The 16,450-nt window shown below is 39.4% G+C and overlaps 1 protein-coding gene across 14 annotated transcripts in view; it reads right to left on the reverse strand.

Moving 5' to 3' along the window:
* The window catches only part of NPAT (nuclear protein, coactivator of histone transcription), a 67,477-nt gene that overhangs the window by 31,139 nt on the left and 19,888 nt on the right, over positions 1–16,450 (reverse strand). For 6 of the 14 annotated variants that reach the window (XM_508739.8, XM_009424110.5, XM_016921941.4 and 3 more), the window contains 7 exons: positions 10,914–11,032; positions 7,567–7,627; positions 5,728–5,800; positions 4,070–4,110; positions 3,038–3,262; positions 2,026–2,107; positions 414–501 (listed from right to left, as the gene is read on the reverse strand). In XM_508739.8, the coding sequence (XP_508739.3) occupies positions 414–501; positions 2,026–2,107; positions 3,038–3,262; positions 4,070–4,110; positions 5,728–5,800; positions 7,567–7,627; positions 10,914–11,032 (689 nt within the window). Of the gene's footprint in view, positions 1–413; positions 502–2,025; positions 2,108–3,037; positions 3,263–4,069; positions 4,111–5,727; positions 5,801–7,566; positions 7,634–10,913; positions 11,033–16,450 lie in introns of those variants that run through there. The other 8 variants (XM_063783378.1, XM_063783376.1, XM_063783377.1 and 5 more) reach the window with 5 other exon arrangements.

Genomic DNA, 16,450 nt, shown 5'->3' on the forward strand with positions numbered 1-16,450 from the left:
TGTAGTGGTATGATCATGGCTCACTGCAGCCTTGACCTCCCAGGCTCAAGCAATCCTCCCATCTCAGCCTCCCAAGCAGCTAGGACTACAGGCACGTGCTACCACACCTAGCTAATATTTGTATTTTTTGTAGAGAGGGGGTTTTACCTTGTTGCCCAGGTTGGTCTTGAATTCCTGAGCTCAAGCAATCTGCCCACCTCAGCTTCCCAAAGTGCTGGGATTACAGGTGTTTGCCATAGCACCTGGCCAGTATTTTATTAAATGATCCAACAACAACAATGTATTTACAGATATCTATAAACTTACTCCTGTTTCTTTATTTGATACATACACACATACATACATTTGTGTATATATCTGTATTTTTAAACTCAGGAATATTTTAAGTTGCAAAGTTGGGCAGAGTCACTTACTTTTTCTACTGCAAAAGCGTTTGGATCTTGGAAATTCCGTATTGTTGAATGAGGGCCAGACAAAGTGGTACTTTTTCTCTGAGAGTCACTGAAACACATTTTAAAAGCTTTTCTTTTAACCACTATGTTTAACAGATTTAAAGATAAATACATATACAGACATAAATTTTAAGATCACCATAACAGAACAGATACAGTTGTCCCTGTATCTGCAGGGGGCTGGTTTCAGGACCCCCAAGGTTATCAAAATCCACATGTACTCAAGTCCTACAGTCTGCACTAGGAAGCCCATGTATTCAAAAAGTCAGCACACTGCATATAGGCAGGTTTTACTACTAAATTTTTAATCTGTGTTCGGTTGAAAAAAACTTGAGTATAAATGAACCCATGCAGTTGAAACCCATGTTATTCAAGGTCAACTATATTTTCTCTATTTGTGTTAGGAACAAAGGGAAGTACAAAAAGTATTAGTAGTCTTGAATTCAAAAAAATGAGTTTGAAGTCTAGCTTTACCACTTACTACCTATGGTCTGTCTGAAGCACAGCAAGCTCTGACTCTCTAACCTACTTTATAATGACCAACTGCATTATTGGGTTTACTAAAGAATGGAATGAAATAAAGTATATATAAAGACTTTATTAAGTCAAGGTTCCTATAAATGTTAAATATTAATATTGCTCTTTTATGGCTGGGCATGGTGGCTCACATCTGTAATCCCAGCAATTTTGGAGGCCAAGGTGGGAAGATCACTTGAAGCCAGGAGTTTCAGACCAGCCTGGGCAACAAAGTGAGACCCCCATCTCTACAAAAAATAAAAAAATTAGCTGGGTGTGGTGGCATGTGCCTGTGGTGCTGGCTACTGGGGAGGCTAAGGTGGGAGGATCTTCTGAGCCCACAAGTTCGAGGCTGCAGTGAGTTATGATTGCACCACTATACTCCAGCCTGGGCAAGACAGCAAGGCCCTATCTCTAAAAATAAAAAAAATGGATATTGCTGTTTGTTATTTTATATGGTGAAGTGAGAAAGGCTCCAATAAAGGAGGCTAAGGTCAGTCTTGAATGAAAGACAACCAAAAGTAAAAACTCTAACAAAAATACCCAGGGCTTGGTAGCTAAGAAACTAGAATAAACATTTTAAAACTATTATCTCTTTCAAAAAATATCCTTCAAACAAAGACACACTTTTCTCAAAAATGTTTTGAGAAAAACACTTTTCTCAAAGATTGTGCCTGGAAAAATTCCATCAATTGATCTTAGGACTTTAAATGTGTGTGGAGCATAGAACATAACGGTATTATTTACATTCAGTTAAAAAACATGGATTTCAAAAAATCTCAGATAACATGATTTGTAAGATATACCATTATTTTATATACCATTACAGAATAAACATATTTCCCATGAAACAGTGATATGCCATTAATTGAGAGATGCAACCCAATTTCAGGCAGGTTAGAATGTGAAGAAAGACAATGTATTTTGGAATAGTTCTAATATAGATCAGAACATAATCTGGTCTTATTAGTTTATTCACAATGTAAGTATCCTGATGTAATTCTTTTTTTTTTTTTTAATGGATACGGGTAACTTGTCTCTTTTAAAAAGCATTTACCTTTTGCGTCTACCGGGAGACATTAAACTGGCATGTGCTTTCTTTTCCTGAGCACCAGGAATGACATTTAAAGCTTCTCCAGCTGTATTTCAAGAAAACATAAGAGTAAGCCAAAGAAACTGAATAGTTTTCTAAACTTGTAATGGGATAAAAAGCATTAGTGATTATTATTTTATATTAAATTCAATTAACATGTACTGAGTGCCTACCATGTGTAAAGCATGGTAAAAGACACTAAGATTAATAAAATACAGTCTTTATGCCTTAAGGTTTTACAATAAAATCCAAAGTACAATATAGTCTCAACAAAAAATAATACAGTAGAATGGAAAAAGTCTAAGAAGTATAAACTAAGCATTCTGGGTGTAGAAAAGGATTTGGAAAAGGTGAAAATGAGGGAGATCTTGATGGCAACAAATTTTAGCTGCACAGAAAGATAATTGGTTTGTGAACTGAGAGTGCTAACTCCTTAATTCTAATCCCAACTCTGTTATTAACTAGCTTCTTATCCCTTAACTACCATGTGTTTTCAAAAGTTTCAAGTATGCAACAAATAAGATATACCACATACTCTCTAAGGATATTCCTAACTCTAAGGTTCAGCCAGGCATATGTAGGATTTCTAACATGTAAAGATAGAGAAGTAGAAAGGCATTCCTGATTCCAGGAGGACAGACTGACTTCAACAAAGGCAAGGAAGTAGAAAATATAATGTACATTCCATTTAAAATCAAATACAACAGCGTCGTTTTCTCTTAATGCCAAAAATTGAGAATTAGAGAGTTGAAGGTAGACTTCAATTAGCGTAGAAATAGGAAGAACCCTAGATTAAAATGCCTTAACGATTTTATATGCTTATAGCCAATCTAGAAGTCTGTTCCACTTTTAGTCTCTCTCATCTTTTTTTGGGGGGGCCATAATTTTACACTATGAGTATAAAGACATTAGTATATTATCTCATTCATACGATTTGATTAACAACAAAATTTAAGAGAACAAAATGTAAACTTACTGGTTACAGTATCTTGTGACTGTGAATGGTTGACCACTACAAAATATGACCTCGATGGATCTGAAATTTGGCCACTTGGTCGAGTAACCTGTGTACCTGTGGAAGGAGGAGTGGTAAACTGTCCTGAAAGGTAAGGTAAAGTGAGCAACTCTGCACTGGCTGGAGCTGTTTGAGATGCAAGCTTTCTCTGCCGTTTGATTTCTGCAATTCCAGTTCTCGTTCGGGCTGAAACATATAAGCATTTAAAAAACAAATTCAACGTCAGGGTAGTTTGGGAATTGTAAGAAGTCAATATGATGCATCCTATTATATAACAACGTGTTACATCAACAGATTGAAGAATGACCCCTAAATATATCAACTAAATTTATGCGACTTTCAGAAGAAACTAAAATGAATACAGTCAAGCTTTATAAATCCAAGATTATATTTGTTCTGCAATAATTCATATTCATAATACCATGAATTAAGAAACCTAAACTTATGAGAATTAAAACACTCTACATGAGTCAATGTGAAATGTAGGGAGTATTTACAAAATATTTTAATGATAAATGAAAATATTAATTAACATAACTGTACTTAGAAAAACGGTAGTTTGGCCAGGTGCGGTGGCTCACGCCTGTAATCCCAGCACTTTGGGAGGCTGAGGCAGGTGGACCATGGGGTCAGGAGATTGAGACCATCCTGGCTAACATGGCAAAACCCCATCTCTACTAAAAATACAAAAAAAATTAGCTGGGTGTGGTGGCAAACGCCTGTAGTCCCAGCTACTTGGGAGTCTGAGGCAGGAGAATCGCTTGAACCCGGGAGGTGGAGGTTGCAGTGAGCTGAGATCGTGCCACTGCACTTCAGCCTGGGTGACAGAGCGAGACACTGTCTCAAAAAAAAAAAAAAAAAGAAAAAGAAAAACAGAAAAACAGTAGTTTAAGCAAAATATATACTTAGCACATGTGTACAATGAATTAAAATGTTCATCTGATAGTTTAAGTTTGAAGTAATTATGAACATTGTTTAAAGTTGGATACCAACCTCTCTGACTGCCAGCAAACCTTGGGGAACTTTGCATGCTCCTAACAAAGAAAACAAAGTAGTTATCCATCAAAAAATGTTTGTTGCTGACATCCACTATGATTTAGTTACAGTCAGACCTCAAGTTAGTTATGAGGTAAAAGGCAAAAAATCTCTCTCAGACAAAAAAGACAAACAAACACATTTTTTGGGTAAGCAACTGTGATTTGCTTTAGGAGAAAAATAGTGGCATGTAGACACACTCACAACACACATAATTTTAATTAAGAAGTTTCTATCCAATGTAATAATGCATTAGAGTGCCTTGACATTACGTTAAGAATGCAATCTAGGCTGGGTATGGTGGTTCATGCCTGCAATCCCAGCACCCTGGGGGGCTGAGGTGAGAGGATCACTTGAGGCCGAGAGTTCATGACCAGCCTAAGCAACATAGCAAGACTCTGTCTCTATAAAGTGAAATAAAAATTAGCCAGATGGCATGTGCCAGTAGTCCTAGGTACTTGGGAGGCTGAGGTGGGAGAAACTTTTGAGCTCAGGCGTTCAAGGCTACAAGAGCTATGATCACACCACTGCATTCCAGCTTGGGTAACAGAGTGAGACCCTACCTCTTGAAAAAATGAAAAGAATATAATTTAACTTTAGAAACTCTACATATTAACATTTTTAAGTAAGAATATACAAAGTATACATTTTTTATTATCTTTCACAATTATAGAGATGCCTTCCCACAGAGAAATTCTGATTTCACATGACTCCATATATAAATACTTCAGAATCCCCAAGTTGATGTCAGAGGACATCCAGCTTTTATAAAATTTATGACTATGAAATTATTTTATTGTACCTCTAAAGAAGATGCCAACAAACATGGAAAAATTCACAGTACAAGTTAATTCTTTTAGTATGAATTAGAGTGGCCCACCCCTTTATTCGATAAAGTCACAGACACTGTGCCATTATCATAAAAAATATGTCAAGTAAGTCTCCAACAAGATCCACAAAACTTGAGTCAGGAAAGAGAAATATAAAGATAAGACTACCAAGTAAGATGTGGTCCAGAGTTAAGAAGAAAGCATTTGGAGCCATTTTAGCAGGTTAAGCAGAGGAAGAAAATGAAACCCATGCTAAAGTTAGGTGGGGTAGTCACTTATAGCTCTGAAAGAAAGGTTAAGAGACTATGGTTTTCATAACAAATTCTATAGTCAAATATGAGATTTTCATAAAATTGATACCAGAAGATTTCAGAATTAGCATTATTCTTCAAGCTTATTTCTTTACAAGTTAAGAAACCAAGTGGGCATGGGTTCAACGCATCAATTCTGTGAATATGTGATAAAGAGACAGTTGCCTAAGGGAATTCACAGTGGCCTGGGATTAGGTGATTTGTATTCTAACAATATATCTGCCTTTAAATTGCTATGGAAACTTGGAAATGTCATTAAACTACTACATATCTTAGTTTTCTAAATATTTTATTAAAAGTATGCTATTTATTTCAAATTATGTCAGTCAGTAACCTCCACAGTACCAGCAACCTCTAGAGTAATTTCAAAACTGGATGAGTGTTATATAAGTACACTGTGTAGGTCTTAAGAAGATTTAAACCCAAAGTGTATTTGCATTCCAAAATCATTAGGCACACTCTAATAGCTTATTACCTGATCTGAGAAAGTGTATGGTCCAATTTCTTCCATAGAGATGACATTATTGCTGGGACATTATTTGATGTTTCTAAATCATAGGAGGAAAAGGTTCTTAATAAACCCAGCTGAAGAAATTTCATCATTCATTCTGAACAAAGACACACAAAAAACCTTGTCTCTCAATTATTGACAGTATGTTGGAAAATGAGAAATAAACCTATGTTGTAAAATAGCTTGCAAAGCTATAATGCGGTTGCTTTCTCTTCTAAAGCCACGGAGTATCAGATACAATATGAGTAGAAAGGGACATCTGTAAAATCTCTGAAGCATTTTTTGGCCAATAATTTTACAACTTCGTTTTATTAAAAAAAGGAGAAACAATTTTTTGATCTTTGTTCTATCTGATATCATGTGACATATGAAAGTGAATTAAAGTAATTTGTCTTATAATAATTATCATAAAGGTTATGCAAATTCCTTATAAGTGTGGAAATTTAATCCTCAATTTTCTCATATTTAAAAATGGCTTTAAACAATATCTCTCACTGGGTTATTCTAAAGACTAAATGAGAGGCCGGGCATGGTGGCTCATGCCTGTAATCCGAGCACTTTGGGAGGCTGAGGTGGGCAGATCATGAGGTCAGGAGTTTGAGACCAATCTGGCCAACATAGTGAAACCCTGTCTCTACTAAAAACACAAAAATTAGCTGGGCATGGTGGCGTGCGCCTATAGTCCCAGCTACTCGGGAGACTGAGACAGGAGAACTGCTTGAACCCGGGAGACGGAGGTTGCGGTGAGCCGAGATCGCGCCATTGCACTCCAGCCTGGGCAACAGAGCGAGACTCCCGTCTCAAAAAAAACAAAAAAAAAAGACTAAATGAGAAAAAAACCATATGAAAGCATGTAGCACAATGCTTATACACAGACAATGTCAAAAAATGTCAAGCTTCTTTTCCTTTGTTATCATCTTGCGAATTCTTTAATGCTAATTGTTTTGTTAATGTTGTAAGCTATTGAAAATAATCAATATTAGAGAATAAGCAGTCAAAACTTTCCTTCTAAAACATCCTTAATTTAGGCAAGTAGAATTTTATATTCTGGTAACTATAAGCCAGTGTATGACTGGCTTCTGTGTTCAGACTTAGACTACATAGAATTAAAATTAAAATGTCAGTTTAAAACTTTTTAACACATAGTGATGTCTGTTTATCAGTGTAGATAACACAGAGGTAAGAGTTTTATTTTACATATTTTTTAAAGGTAGTTTTTGGGTTATTTTCGCTAACATAAAGATTGTTGCAATTTATGTACCACTCAATGTAAACACAAACAAATGGCCGGGGGCAGTGGCTCACACTTGTAATCCCAGCACTTTGGGAGGCCGAGGGGGGTGGATCACCTGAGGTTGGGAGTTCGAGACCAGCCTAACCAACATGGAGAAACCCTGCCTCTACTAAAAATACAAAATTAGCCGGGCATGGTGGCGCATGCCTGTATTCTCAGCTACTTGGGAGGCTGACTGAGGAGAATCGCTTGAATCCAGGAGCTGGAGGTTGCAGTGAGCTGAGATTACGCCACTGCACTCCAGCCTGGGCAACAAGAGTGAAACTCCGTCTCAAAAAAAAAAACAAAAAAACAAAAAACAACAACCAAAAAAACAAAACAAAACAAACAAAAAACAAAACCCACAAACAAATTAGATGTGTCCCAGAAAAATTTATCTCATTACAACAGGGACAAGTTTTCTCAAGGCTTTTATGAGACATTAATAACCTTTAGAAATCATTTTTAACTAAATCAAGTAGATAAATACTGTATACATCAGCAAAAAAACTCCAAATCAGAACTCTTACCTTTTGTTTTCATAGCTACATACTCATTTAAAATTGTTGTCAAGTTTTTTCCAAATAAGGACTGAAAAGAAAAAGATCAAATATTACCAAAATTGTATAATACTACCAATAATTTCTCACAAGAAAAGATTCTACCATTCAACTTAATAAAAGATCTGACTGCAGAGTAGCAATGAGGAAAGGGTAAAGAAGCAGGTAAACGAAAATGAAAATAGCCACTGAAATTAGAGTTTGCACCCAAGCTTCCAAAGAATCTTGCCTGTTTGACTAGGACATTATAGCTACTTGGGTGTCACTGCTTCCAGACCCTCTCAGCAGACAGCTATACATACATGTACAAATGCATATATACAAGCATTTGTATCATCTAGCTGTATATATACATATATATATATAAAAATAACTACAGTGTCATACTAATATCTCAGACTATAACCCAACACCACTGGTTTCATTATGATGTTTATTTGTATCTTCTTCCTCACACAGTGAGAAATCTGGCTCGCACTATCTACAATTTGTTATTTGTTCAGAATTGTTAATTTAGAAGAAATCAGAAGGATTTATTTAATATTCATCCATGTTATTGTGTGAATCAATAGCATGTTGCTTTTTATTGCTGAGTAGTATAGTATTGCTTTGTTATGAACACATCAGAGTTTGTCAATTTTTGAAAGACATCTTGGTTGTCACCAGTTTTTAAAATTTTTTATTTTTATTTTTTAGAGACAGGGTCTTGCTCTGTCACACAGGCTGGAGTACAGTGGCTGCTCACAGCTTACTATAGCCTCGAACTCCTGGCTTCAAGCCATGTTCCTACCTCAGCCTCCCACAGTGCTGGGATTAAAGGTGTGAGCCATCACGCCTGGCCTGTTTTCAGTAATTTTTTTTTTTTTTGAGATGGAGTCTTGCTCTGTTGCCCAGGCTGGAGTGCAGTGGCACAATCTCGGCTCACCAAAACCTTCATCTCCTGGGTTCAAGCGATTCTCCTGTCTCAGCCTCCCGAGTAGCTGGGACTACAGGCACATGCCATCATGCCCAGCTAATTTTTGTATTTTTAGTAGAGATGGGGATTCACTGTGTTGGCCAGGATGGTCTTGAACTCTTGACCTCGCTATCCGCTCACCTTGGCCTCCCAAAGTGCTGGGATTACAGGTGTGAGCCACCACACTCAGCCTGTTTTCAGTTTTTAGCCACTATAAGCAAACACCAGTGTCTAGGTTTTTCTGTGAGCACAAGTTTTCCAATTGATTTGGGTAATGTGAGTGTTGGTTCACATGAGGAGTATATGCATAATCATATAAGCAAATGTCAAACTGTTTTCAAAAGCAACTGTATGACTTTTAATTCTCACCAGTAAGAAACAAGAGTTCCTGCTGCTCTGCATATTTGTGGTCAAGGACTTGCCAGTTTTTAAACCTGTTTTCTTATTTTAGCCATTCTAACAGGTATTAGTATCTCACTGGGGTATTAATTTGCATTTTCCTAATGACTAATGATATGGAAGATCTTTTCATATGCTTATTGCCATCTGTATATTTTCTTTGGTAAAGTATCTTCAGATCTCTTATCCACTTAAAAAATTGTTTGGTTTTTGTTGTTAAGTTTTAAGAATTCTATACATATGTTCTAGGTATAAACCCTTTATCAGACATGTAAGATATAAATATTTTCACACCCAGCCTTTTTTTTCTGGGACAGGGTTTTACTCTGTCACCCAGGCTGAAGTGCAGCCGTGCAGTTGTGGCTCACAGCAGCCCTGACCTCCTGGGCTCATGCAATCCTCCAGCCTCATCCTCCCAAGCAGCTGGGACTAAGTGCACCACTACACCTGGCTAATTTTTAAAAATTGTTTTCTAGAGATGAGGTCTCACTATGTTGCCCAGGCTGGTACAGAACTCCTGAGTTCAAGCAATCCTCTTGCCTGGGCCTCCCAAAGTGCTGGGATTATAGGCATGAGCCACTGCGTCTGGCCCAGCCTATTTCTTTTAACATGCCTCTTGTAGAGCAAGTTTTTAATTTTTTATAAAGTTGAATTTGCCTAATTTTTGCCTTTATAGCCCATGCTTTTGGTGTCACATATAAAACTCACCGTCAAATCCAACTTCGCACAATTTTTTTCTTATGTTTTCATTTAGAAGTCTTACGGTCCTGTGTTTTACATTCTGATCCATTTTGGTTAATTTTTGCATAAGGTATGAGGTATTTGTAGAGGTTCTTTTTCTACATATGGATGTCTGAGTGTTCCAGCAACATTTGTTGATAAGACCATCCTTTCTGCAATGAATTGTCTTTAATCCTTTGTCAAAATCAGATGTGTGGGTCTCTATATGGACTTTGTATGTGGTTCCACATGCCTAAACTATCAAAAATGCCCCTTCATCTTGATTATCATAGTTTTTTAGTAAGTCTTGAAGTCTGGTAATGTGAGTCCTCCAAGTTGTTCTTTTTCAGAAACTGTTTAGGCTATTCTAATTTCTTTTCCATTTAAAACTTAGAATTCAGCTTCGTGTTATCCATAAAAATGCTTGCAGGCATTTTGACTGTGAAAAATCTATAATTAAATTGGGAGGAACTAACACCTTAACAATATTGAGTCTCTCAATCTGTGCACACAATACAATTCTCCTTTTATTCAGGCCTTAGATCTCAGGCAATTTTGAGCATTTGGATTTCACACATATTTTGTTAGATTATCTCTAAGCATTTTGTTTGTTTGTTGCTATTATAAACGGGTATTTTCAAAATCCAATTGTTCATTGCAGGCATACGGAATACAATGGATTTGTGTATACTCTGTATTCTATGACCCTGCTTAACTTTAGTTTTGCATCATTTTCAGTTTCCTAAGCAGACATTCATGTTATCTGTGATAATCTTTAAGGAGCCATGATTAAAATAAAATGGCAAACACCATGTGAAATGATGTAGTTCTGGAAGGTATCCACTATGTACCAAATGACGGTTTGTTGGTCTAGTGATATTTAACGAAAGAGATGACGATAATATATCAAAATATCTGTTTTATATTTGTCTAAAAGGAGCAGCCAGATACAGGTCAGGAAGAAAAAAAAAGGCTTGGAGACAGCAGCAGCGAAACTAATCAGAAATGAGGTTGTCATTTTGAAACTAATTCTCAGAGTCAAAGTTGTAATTCATTTAATAGTTTTGGCATAAATTTGTAAAAAGAAAAGCTGGTCTTCTTTGGGTCTTACCAGTCATGCATGAATATAAACCACCAAATTTCTGCCAATTTCAATTTTTTTTTTCTGATAAGCTGATTTTATGACTATGTTTTTAGTCTCTTGTGTTGATGAAATATTTCCCTTAAGGAACAAATAACTCACCAGTAAGCAGGCTGGAATAAACCCTTCATCTGTACAATGTTCTGCATATTCTTTTAAATCTGAACTTTCCAAAATAAAAGTCTGGCAGGTAGAAATGAGGTTTTCTTGCTGTAAGTAACCTAAATAAAAAATAAAAGTTTAGGTACTTTTACTAAATTCTGTACTTTTGGTTAAAACTGCTATTGAAAATGCTGTAGCATGTACTGATATCACAACTGAAACCTTAGGTGGAATGCTCTAGTGTTTGGCAGCCTCGAACAGAAACACCAGGTTGTGCTGCAATACAAAGTACAATTCATAGAACAGGCGGCCCTTTCACAAGAAACAATTCTAGCTAAACTAGTAAAATAAAGTGTTTAACAAAGTATAATTACTTCACAGTACTTACAGGAGAACCAATAAATTAATGATAAATAACTATGTCCCTCTACTGCCTAACTTCCATAAAGACCAAGTCAGTTGATGGTATAAATTCACTTACTGCGTTATCAGAAAACTATGTTCTCACAACACTGCTATGTATTTGTATACTTCATTTATTTGCCAAACGATTTATAAAAAGAATGAACAGAAGACCTACTCTGCATGAAAGTTGAGACAGGAACTCCCTTAATTCTTAATTTATGCCCTTTGGGAATCAAAGCATTATCAATTCCAACAAGAACATTAACCTTAACTAGTGAAGGAAGGCTAAGGCAGAGTGAGTCAACTGCCTGGCTGAACTAAAGCATGCCCCAATGCACACACAGTCCCCCTTGGCAAACAATGGGATATTTATTTGCTCCCAGTAGTTAAGGAAATCATCATCCAATCATAGAGTATCAACTCTTCACAGAATATAGACTGCATAAAATTAGTTCAGCAAACTCACTAGACAAACAGCAACAGCTAAGACAACAAACATGGAAGAAGAAAAATCTAATCCCAAGAGTTGTCACATTATATTATTTAAAACATCCAATTTTTCACAAAATATTATGAGATATGCAGAGAAATAAGGAAGTATGGATCATACAGAGTCAAAAACCCAAAAATCTGCCCAGGGAAATCCAGACATTAGACTTGAGACTTTAAATAAGCTATTTTTAAATAAGTTGGAAAAACTAAAGGAATCCATGTCTAGAAAATTATGAGAATAATCTCTCACAACATAGAAAATATGAATAAAGAAATACAGTTGATAAGAGCAGGAGACAAACTCCCAAGCAGACAGGGGTAGGGTACCCGGTGAAACCCGACAACCTTCAAGCCAAAGACAGTCTGAAGCCTGAAAACTGGACTGCCAGTTCTGTGTAGAGCCCATGACCAGAGTGAGAACTTCCTAGATGTCTTTTAGCCAATCAAATGGTGCTTTTTCCAGGTTCACCCACGGACCAATCAGCCTGCACTCTGAGCCCATAAAAACCTCCACTCTGAGCCCATGAAAACCTCAGACTCAACCACACATGGGGACTACCTGCCTTTGGAATCCCCTCTCACATGGAGCTCTACTCATGTTGGGTCCCCTCTCGTGTCGAGAGCTGTTTTGTTGCTCAAGAAAACCCTCTTCCACCTTGCTCACTCCCCAGTGTCCACATAACCTCATTCTTCTTAAACGCAGGACAAGATCTCAGAACTTGCTGAATGGTGGGTGTGAAAGGAACTCTTAACATTATAGCCCTTCAGCCCTCCGCTGGCACTGGGCAGCTACCCAACAGGAAGCAGCAGTGGGGCTGGGCCAGCCCAAGACTGAAGCAGACTGAAGCAGGGTAGAGGGACGGAATGAGCTGTAACACAAACGAGCTGAAACATGCGCTCCCCTGCCACCTCCGTTTGCCATGCTGTGGGCGGTGGGAAGGAGACAGAGTTGTAACGGTCCTTGGGGGCTCAGACCTCAGAACTCCCTGGGCAACAGCTGGGGCTCTGTGGTTGCTGGTATCTCCAAGTTTTTGGGCGCTGCTGTGTCACCCTCACCCAGACGCCGGCTCCCAAGGTGGAAGACAATCATGGCACAACTGGACCAGCTGCGGGGCTGAATGCTGAGCTGCAGTGGGCATGGAATCTGGGCCAGAAGCAGTCTGCTGGGTCAAGTGGGCAGAGAGGGCCCAGCAATGAGCCTAGAGGCGAGCGAGGCCCAGGCAGGCGCGCCACAGGCCACAGAGATGCTGGACAGCATAGCGGCACTGAATGGATCCTGTGTCATTTCTGGAGGCTTGTCTGGGATCTGTGCAAGGGTAAGAGTGGACCTCTTACACTTTCATTTCTGAGGCTTCTTGCCTTCACATTTTTTTTTCCGAAAACGGATGAAGCACTGGGCCTCTGTCAGCCAGTTAAGAGCGAATGGCACAGCTGCAAAGGACAGGCTTGCTGGGGAAGATTTTGTCTAGCCTCTGCCATCACCCTTGGGTACTGGGAATGTTGGCTTTGTTTCAATCCAGTCTCCCTTCACAGAGGTCTAGCCAATGCATAGGATCGGAATAAGGTCCTCGGGCAACTGAAGGCATCTGGCTGAGGCTACACCTCAGTGTTACCTGAAAGGCTCCTGGACTGGCCCCAATCCCCAACAGCCCGTTAGGGTGTCAGTCAAGACCTCCAGTCTTTCCTATAGCATTTTCTTTCTCTCTTCCTGGCTCCTATCTCTTCTTCATACACAACATTAAGGGTGTTGCTGCAAACCACAGTGATAATATTATTGAGTGGAATGGGCATTTTGCTTAGTCATCAGCAGTGTAATTCAGAACAACTTGGTTTTTGTGTGTTCTTAGAAGCAAGAAGGATGCAATGACTGAGAGTTTTCTTTCCCCTGTTGAAGGAATCCATTTGCATTGGGCAAGAGGCTATTTCCCTCAGGCAACTTCCCCTACCTGCGTTTAAGTTGTTTCCGCCCCCACAATCATGTCAGGAGTCAGCATAGTCCTATGACTACAGGGAGCTTTGCTACATAAGAGACTGATTTTTTTCCCTCTTGGGAGGCAACTTATTAGGCCAGGCCTCCCCTTCCTTTCTTAGTGTGACTGTGAGGGATGTGTCAGGAAAGCCTTTAAACTGATATTTTTCCCAACCCCTTAGTTATAGTTGAGGTGACCTTTTGTTTACTCACGCCTTTTAAATCATGCCTGAAAGCCCAACTCCTCTGCTAGGCAGGGCTATTTTAGCTGGTACGGGACCCATCATCCTTATGGCTCCAGGACAGACTCTTTGTCTCACCCTAGTGCAGACCAATATTAATTAACCCAGAAGTCTGGGCAACTGAAAGGAAAATTGGTGCAGCCACAACTGCCATACTGGTCTAGGTCCACCTTAAGGATCCCACCTCCTTCTCTAACCAGTGACAATATCCCCTAAAACCAGAAGTTAGGAAAGGGCTAGAAGCCATCACTGATAACTCAAGGATGCAGGGCTTCCTTAAACCCTGCAACAGCCCTTGTAATACTCTGATATTGGATGTACAAAAACCTAACAAAGGAAGGAGACTGGTCCAAGACCTCTGCCTCATTAATGAGGCTGTGGTTCCCAATCCCTATACCCTACTAACTCAAATACTTGAGGGAACTAAATGGTTCACAGTCCTGAACCTAAAAGACATCTTTTTCTGCATACCATTACACCCCAACTGCCAGTATTTATTTGCATTCAAAGATCCATCCAACCAGACCACAAAGCTAACCTGGATGGTGTTACCGCAGGGATTCTAAGACAGCCCCCAGCTGTTTGGGCAGTTCCTTTATCCTCAGGTGAAAGTTTTACAATATGTAGATGACATTCTCCTTTGCGTTCCAATTGAGGAAGTCTCAGGAGGACAGTAAGGCTTGTCTTAATTTTCTGGCTAACAGAGGATATAAGGTCTCAAAATCTAAGGCTCAGCTCTGTCAGACTTCAGTGAAGTACCTAGGCCTAGTCTTGTCAGAGGGGACCAGGGAACTAGGTGAAGAAAGGATTAAGTCCATCTCCTCTTTTCCTCTCCCCAAAACCCTCAAGCAACTGAGAGGATTCTTGGGGATTACAGGACTATGGATACCTGGGTATGGTAAAATAGTTTGTCCCTTATATCACATAATAAAGGAGACTCAGGCAACTAAGACTCACTCCCTAATTTGGGAACCAGAGGCTAAAAGGACCTTTGACCAACTGAAACAAGCCTTGCTTGAGGCACCAGCCCTTAGTCTTCCCATAGGGAAGACATTCAATCTTTATGTATCAGAAAGGAAAGGAATGGCCCAGGGAGTTCCAACTCAGGCCCAAGGTCCAGCCCAGAAACCTGTAGGTTACCTAAGCAAGGAGCTTAATTTGGTAGCTAAAGGATGGCCAGCCTGCCTCCGGGCAGTCACAGCAGTAACCTTGTCAGTACCAGAGGCCACTAAGGTGACCATGGGGTATAACGTAACCATTTATACTCCACATGATGTGGCAGGACTGCTGTCTTCTAAGGGGAGGCTCTGGGTAGTGGATGACCGTCTCCTCATATATTAAGCTGTGCTATTAGAGAGATCTGCAGTTAAAAATCTGTCCCTCCCTAAACCCAGCAACTTTCCTCCCAGAGAAAGCTGGGGAGCTTGAACATGACTATGAACAGATAGTAGTGCAAACCTATGCGGCCAGAGAGGACCTCGAAGAAACCTCCTTAGAGAACCCAGACTGGACTCTCTTTACAGATGGAAGTTCTTTTGTGGAATAAGGGATCCATAAAGCAGGGTATGCAATAGTCACCCTAAATGATATTATTGATAGCATGCCTCTCTCCTCAGGCACAAGTGATCAACTAGCTGAGGTAACTGCCCTCACAAGGGTGCTTGAATTAAGCAAAGGGAAAGCAGTTAGCATTTATACTGATTCTAAGTATACTTTCCTAGTCCTCCCTGCCCATGCCACTATCTGGAAAGAAAGGGACTTCCTTACAGCTAATAGGTGTCTCATACCACCAGGAAATTAAGAGATCATTAGCCTCAGTTTTCCTTCCATGGGAAGTCGCAATATTACATTGTAAAGGCCACCAAAAGTGAACAGATGAAATAGCTGAGGGAACTAAGGTGGCAGACCAAGCAGCTAAATCGGCAGCAAGAGGGCCCCAGATTTCTGATCCACTTGAGACCCCTCTGATCTGGGAGGGCTCCAAGAGAAATAAAACCTCAATATTCTCCTGTGGAAATAGAATGGGCCACCTCTCAGGGACACACCTTTCAGCCCTCGGGATGGCTACAATCAGAGGACAGCAAACTTTATCTAACAGCTACCAGCCACCAGCCAGGTAGTTCTTAAAAGTTCTTAAAATCCTTCAGCAAGCCCTCCACCTAGGTAAGCATAAAACCTACAATTGGCCCAAATGTGGTTTTCAGGTAAAAATCTGCTAAAAATGGTCAAAAAGGTCACTAATGCTTGTGAGACTTGCCTTAGAAATAATCCCCTCAAGCAACATCTTCTCCCTTCTGGAACCCAAATAATGGGAGGTTACCCAGGGGAAGACTGGCAGATAGATTTCACCCCTATGCAGAAGACGAGAGGCATCCAATACCTCCTAGTGTGGGTAGATATCTTCACTAACCGGGTAGAAGCATTTCCAT

The sequence above is a fragment of the Pan troglodytes genome, chromosome 9 (assembly GCF_028858775.2).
Source record: "Pan troglodytes isolate AG18354 chromosome 9, NHGRI_mPanTro3-v2.0_pri, whole genome shotgun sequence".
In the NCBI taxonomy this organism is placed as follows: Eukaryota; Metazoa; Chordata; class Mammalia; order Primates; family Hominidae; genus Pan; species Pan troglodytes.